This window comes from Lipotes vexillifer, unplaced genomic scaffold, assembly GCF_000442215.2.
Source record: "Lipotes vexillifer unplaced genomic scaffold, Lipotes_vexillifer_v1.1 scaffold1378, whole genome shotgun sequence".
Taxonomy (NCBI): domain Eukaryota; kingdom Metazoa; phylum Chordata; class Mammalia; order Artiodactyla; family Lipotidae; genus Lipotes; species Lipotes vexillifer.
In genome coordinates, this window is record NW_006775104.1 from 1,627,234 (window position 1) to 1,633,902 (window position 6,669).

The 6,669-nt window shown below is 50.1% G+C and overlaps 1 protein-coding gene across 3 annotated transcripts in view; it reads left to right on the top strand.

The window, feature by feature from the left end:
* ADCY5 (adenylate cyclase 5) overlaps window positions 1–6,669 on the top strand; it is a 164,985-nt gene that overhangs the window by 85,151 nt on the left and 73,165 nt on the right. For all 3 annotated transcript variants that reach the window (XM_007449690.1, XM_007449691.1, XM_007449692.1), the window contains exon 3: window positions 4,733–4,882. In XM_007449690.1, coding sequence (XP_007449752.1) covers window positions 4,733–4,882 — 150 coding nt within the window. The remainder of the gene's footprint in view (window positions 1–4,732; window positions 4,883–6,669) is intronic.

Consider the following 6,669-nt stretch of genomic DNA (forward strand, 5'->3'; position numbering starts at 1 on the left):
AAAGTATTAAAGAAAAAGAAAATTTTTAAAAAAAAAGAAAAAAAAAAAAAAAATAAAAAAAGTAAAAAAAAAAAAAAAAAAAAAAAAAGTAGGTTGTTGGTTTTCTTATTTTTGACTTGAGAGCTCTTTATGAATTTTGGATACAAGTCTTTTTATTAGATATATGATTTACAAATAATTTTTCCCATTCTGCTGCTTGTCTTTTCATTTTCTTAACAGTGTCTTTTGAAGGCAGATGTTCTTAATTTTGATGAAGTCTGATTTATCAATTTATCATTTCTTTTCTTTTATGGATCATGTTTTGCTGTGGTATATAAGAAATCTTTGCCTAACCCAAAGTCTTGTGTTTTCTTCTGGAAGTTTAATAGTTTTAGGTTTTACATTTAGGCCTATGAACTGTTCTGAGTAAATTTTTGTATATTTTGAGTTAATCATATGGGTATCCAATTTTTCTGGCACCGTTTGTTGAGAAGATTTTCCTTTCTGCATTTAGTTGCCTTTGTATATTTGTCAAAAATAAAGGTGTGATAAATGATTTGCAGATATTTTCTCCCATTCTGAGGGTTGTCTTTTCACTTTCTTGATAGTTCCTTTAGAAGCACAGGACTTCTTAAATTTTATGAAGGGCAATTTATCTCTTTTCTTATCTTTTATCGTGTGTGCTTTTGGTGTAATGTCTAAGAAATCATTGCCTAATCCTAGGTCATGAAGATTTATTCCTATATTTTCTTCTAAGAGTTTTATAACTGTAGTTCTCATGTTTAGGTCTTTGATCCACTTTGAGTTAATTTTGTATATGGTATGAGTTATGAGGTACAACTTCATTCTTTTGCATGTGGATATGAAGTTATCTCAGTATCACTTGCTGAAAAGACTATTCTTTTCCCATTGAATTGTCTTGGTACTCTTGTTAAAAATCAGCAAACCATAAATGTAAGGGTTTATTTCTGGACTCTCAGTTCTATTCCATTGATCTATATTTCTATCCTTAGGCCAGTACTGCACTAGATTACTTACCGTAGTTTTATAGTCAGTCTTAAAATTGAGTAAGTGTGAGTCTTCCAACTTGGTTCATGTTCTTCAAAATTGTTTTGGCTATGCTAGTCGTTTCGCCTTTCCCTATAAATTTTAGAGTCAGCTTGTCAATTTCTTTTCAAAAACTCTGGTTGGGTTTTGATTATGATTATGTTGCATCAGTACATCAGTTTGGGGAGAATTGACATCTGAACAATACTGAGTTTTTCCAATACATGCACATGGTGTGTCTCTCCGTTTATTTAGGTCTTTTAAAATTTCTTTCATCAGTGTTTTATAGTTTTCAGTGAGCAGGATTGCAATATTTTGTTAGAGTTATGGATAAATATTTCATGGTTTTGGTGATATATAAATGGCACTTTAAAAAAATTTCACTTCTGATTGTTGCTTGCCTGTAGAAATACAGTTGCTTTTTTGTATATTGACCTTGTTCCCTGTGATCATGTATCTTTGTATTTCTAAACTTGCTTATTAATTGTGGTAGCTGTTTTGGAGATTCTTTGGGGTTTTCTACACAGACAAACATGTCATCTGAAAATATAGACAGTTTTATTTCTTCCTTTCCAATGTGTATGCATTTTATTTTTTTCTCTTATCTTATTGCATGGCCTAGGACCTCCAATATGATGTTGAATACACGTAATGAGAGAGGACAATCTCGCTTTGTTCAGTCTTTCACCATTAAGTATGATGTTAGCTACAGGTTTTTGTATATGCCATTGATCAGATGGAGGAATTTCCCTTCTATTCCTAATTTGTTAGGAGTTAAAAAAAAAATCTTGTATAGGGACTTCCCTGGTGGTCCAGCGGTTAAGACTCCACGTTTCCAGTCCAGGGGACACTAGTTCGATCCCTGGTGGGGGAACTAAGATCCCAATGCTGCACAGTGCGGCCAAAAAAATTTAAAAAAAATAAATTAAACTAAAAGTCTTGCATAGATGTTAAGTTTTGTCAAATACTTCTTCAGTAACTATTGAAATAACCATATGGTTTTCTATTTAGTCGGTTAATATGGTGAATTACATTGATTTTTGATATTGAAACGGCCTTCCATTCGTGGGATAAACCCCACTTGGCCATGTTGCATTATCATGCTGCATTATTCTGTCTGAGGGTAACTCCTCATATTCTCCTTTCCAGTTTCTCCTCACTCCTTTTTTTATCGTCTGGCACCTTCCTCTCACCTTTCAAAAGATATCCCCTAAAGAGAACATTCTTCAGAATTCCCTGTAGTCTGCACCTTCACCTCCACCTCCTCATCTCCTTCTCTCTCCTTAGCCCTCTCTCAGTGGTCCCCAGCGACTTCCAGGAGGCGTGTCCTTGGGGTCTCCCTTCACAGTCATTGCATTGCTTCCTACTGCAGCCTGCAGTCTGTTTCTTCCCTGCCCTTGGGGGCTCTTCTTTCTGAGTCAGCTCTGCCTTGCCAGCCCCCAGCCTCATGTAGGTTTTCGTTCCCTCATGCTTTGGGCTTCAGTGGTAGCCTCCTGACCCATCTCTCGAGTCCCTGCGTTCCTCTTGCCCCGATGAACCTTCCTGAAGCCGTGTGCTCATCCTGCCATTCTTTGCTTCAGCAGTGTTCGTGGCTCCTGTTGTAGGATTGTGCCAGCACTTCTCAGCCTAACATTCAGATGCCTCTTCATTCTGGCTCCAGTCTGCCTTTCCAGCTCCAGCTCCTCTCCGTGGACTTACCCTCAGGATCAGAGAGCCTGGGTTATTTACCCAAGGACCCTGAGTACCTCGCAAGCCTGAGCTTCCTGGATGCCCTCCCTCTCCAGGGACGCCCTTTCTTACGTCTGCCAGCCTCGGCAAACATGCCCCTAACCGCAGGCCCGGGGAGCCCGGGCCTGCCCAGTGGTCTCTCCTCACTCTGTGCTCTCTTCCGCTCCCTCTTGCTTGGCATGAGTCAGTTTCTGCTTCCTGTTGCTGGTTCTCTGTCAGTCTTGACCGCTTATCTCCTCAACTGGACTGTAAGCTTCTGTAGAGCAGGGGTCTTCTTTACTTGTGATAAATAGGTTGGGGTTTTTCTCTGCAGTGCGTTTACATAAGATGACAGTGGTAGGATTTGGGGGTGGCTGAGGTCGGGGTGGGGGGCTGGGAGTGAGCAGCTGAGTTGGTGGAGCTGTGGAGCTGGTAATCTGAGTTTGCCCCTTCCCTGAAGGCTCCTCAGGGGGGCATCTGGAGGGGAGCCAGGAGGTGCTTGAGGGGAGCCCACAGTGTCCTTCAGCCAGAAAACCAGAACTTTTTGTGTAGCTGAGGAGAGAGCAAGACTGAGACGGGAGAGGAGGAGTCTCTTTCTGTGCACGGACTGGGACAGACATGGTATAGGATGTCTCCAGGGAAAGATGGCACCACATCCGGTATGGAGCCCACATGGCTCTGGGCCTGAGAGCCTGGGTGTAGGTTAGGGCCACCTCAGAGCTGGGCTGGGGAAAGCCTTCAGGTAGAATGCAGAGCAGAGCCAAGGACAGGACCTCTAGGTCCAGAGACACCCTGGGGGAAGAGTGTGGGAGCTGCTGCCGGTCACTACCAGGCAGCTGAAGTCCCAGAGGGAGGCCCTTTGGGATCCCAATAGACAAGTGGACTAGAGACAAATGCAGGGCTCCTGGGGGCTGGAGGAGCCACAGCGGGAGGCGCAGGGGTTGGCCTGGGGCTCCCCTTCTGCAGTTGGGACTAAGAACTAAATGTTTGGAGGGAGTGATTGAGGCCTAGAAAGCTGAGCCTCTTTGTGTGGCTTCTGTCCGGTATGGCCTGAGGCAAGGGCAGGACCAGGATCTGTTTACCCAGATACCCCAGGAGCTGTACCTGCCAAGAGAAGTTCTGACCAAACAGTACCTCTGCCAGGACCTGGAATGTGCTGTGTCAACCCTGCTCTTGTGGGTTGAGTTGTGTTTTCCCTTAGCGTTTCAGTAAGTATTGCTTTCAAAAGAATTCCAGCCTTGTCTCTGACCCGAGGGACAGTGGTCTTTCTCCACACATCTCTGTCAGCACAGAGGAGGGCATCCGTGAGGAGTGGGGGTAATGGTGGGTGCTTGCCAGCAGGTGTGCTGGTGGGGTCATCAGGAGGCCCTGGTGCTGGTGCAGAGAAAGAGATGAGACCTGTGTGGACACATCCCTGCTGGCCAGGGACCTCATCCTTCCCTCAGTCCCCAGAGGACTTCACACAGTGCTGGGTATCAGCAAGTATTTGCTTCTTGGAGCTGATTCCTGGGGAAGAGCCAGCTAAGGCCTCTCTGTGGAAGAGCAGCCCTTTGTCCTATGTGGACCCTGTCGCACTTTCAAACAATGAAACCCTGTCCCCCTCAAGGAGCCTTCCCTGCAGTGCCCTTTGCAGCCCCCAACACACACAGCTCTGTCACAGCATTCCCCAAGACACCTAACCTTTTAGCCTTTGGTACCGTGGACATGGCCAGTGTGAGTATTCAGTGACTCAGCATCCTTAGGGCCATATTCTGTCACGGGCCAGCCAAGCTTTAGCCTCTGAGGACATCAGAGAGCCTGACTGATGACACTTGGCTACTCCCAGCAGTTGGCTGCGGGTGGGTGCCCTTGGCATTTGTTTGCGGGCAGCTAGGTGTGCGTTTGCTACCATGGGGCCTGGGGGCTCCGAGCTCTGGGACTGGGAGGGTCATGGCTGAGGCTCCAGTGCCTGGTGCCTGCTCCAGGCCTGAGCTCTGTGTCCTCCTCTCTCCCTCTGCAGCTCGTCTCCAATGTCCTCATTTTCTCCTGCACCAACATCGTGGGCGTCTGCACCCACTACCCGGCTGAGGTCTCCCAGAGACAGGCCTTCCAGGAGACCCGGGAGTGCATCCAGGCTCGGCTGCACTCGCAGCGGGAGAACCAGCAGCAGGTGAGTGAGGCCCTCCTGCCCTGCACAGCTGGCAGGGAGCCTGCCTCGGCCCAGCTGCTGCCTGCACACCAGCTGTGCTCAGGGCAGCTGTCCAGCCCCGCCTCCCTGGGGAGCTGCCCAGCCTATGGGGAACGTTTCCCCTGGAGGGAGCCCAGCGTTCCTGGCTCTGTGGGAATGCTCTAGGGGCAGCTCTGGAGCACCAGCTCTAGCCCTGCCCTTGCCTGTTGCGTCCTCAGTCTCCCTGGGGTTTGCAAGCAAACCAAGCAGCTCCGGTGGCAGGAAGCAGCCCTCCACCTCTCCCCCGGGGCTGATGAGTTGGGGTGGTGAGAGTGTCAGCATTCCCTCCTGGGATCAAGGTACCCGCCAGGCGAGGGGGGAGGGAGGAGGAGAGAAGACCAAGCTGTCAACCCCTGTGACACCCTCACTAGGCACTTCCTCTGTGATGATCTCTGGGGTTTGGTTAGTTCAGAGAAAGGAAGACGACTGTGTCTCACCCTAAACCTCACCCTCAGGAGACTCCTGGGCCAGGAGGCAGGCCATTCACGCAGCTCACAGACTCGGGGGCTTCTCCCCGTGGGCCCTGGGCAGAGGGACCTGCCCCTGTTTACTCCTCTGGCTGAGGCGGGGCAGGGACTGAGGACTTGTCAGGGTTGCCTGCTTGGCATCCTGGGGGTGTCCTGTTTGGGGTTCAGGTCTGGCTGACTCACCACTGTGTCTTCTCCTATGTGTGAACCAGATAGAAGTTGGGATCTCTGAGACTGTGGATGGCTCCCAGACAGCAGGCCCGGAGGGAGACCCCAGGGGGAGAGTGGGCAGGTCAGCAGGGTGCTGGGGCTCCCACTGGACTTGGACTCGTTCCGGCTCTCAGAGATAAGGTTACTCCAAAGCAGAGGGGCCTCCCTCTCTTCTTAGGTTCGTGTCTTGCCAAACCCTGCACGAACACTGGAGGAGGAGTCCTCTTCTGTGCTGCACACTGTGTCGGCCGATGACAGGTGTAAACACGGAGGTCTGCCTTCAGTCGTGAGGACAGGGAACCGGAGGCCTGGACAGCAGTAGTCATCTGTGCCCTCCCGCCCAGCACGGCGTGTGCGCTGTGAACACCCCACGAGCACAGAGTTTGCCACAGTGTGAGGGCCTCTCTGCCTCTGTCTGGATTCAGCCCACGGCTGGTGACATCCAGATGGCTGTGCCGGGGGGGAGAGCTCTGCTGAGCCTCTCCAGGCCCTCCCCCAGTCACCATCTGCCCCTGCTTCCCTTCCAGCCCCACGCCTGGCCGCTGTGCCTGGCTAAGTCCCCAGCTCAGGCAGTCCAGTCTGAGGCCTGGCCTTCCCATGTGCTCTCTTAGCCCCATCTGGGCTCCAGGTCCAGCCTCTTGAATGAAACCTGTTCCCAGGGGTGTCCCTGAGTCTTCCCACTGTCTCTTCTTGACAAGCTTACCTCACCTCTCTGCACCCTGCTCACCCCCAAGCTCCTACCTGCCTCAAAAGCCCCCCTCTCATCCCTGTTCCAGACCCCAGCATCTCTCACGTGAGATCAGGATACCTTCCTTCCCCTTCTGGATTAGGGAATGTTCCCCCTCACTCCTGGGTCCTGTCCCTTCTCCAGTAAAATTAGCATTTACAGGGCTTCCCTGGTGGTGCAGTGGTTGAGAGTCCGCCTGCCGATGCAGGAGACACAGGTTCGTGCCCCGGTCCGGGAAGATCCCACATGCCGCGGAGCGGCTGGGCCCGTGAGCCATGGCCGCTGAGCCTGCGCGTCCGGAGCCTGTGCTCCGCAACGGGAGAGGC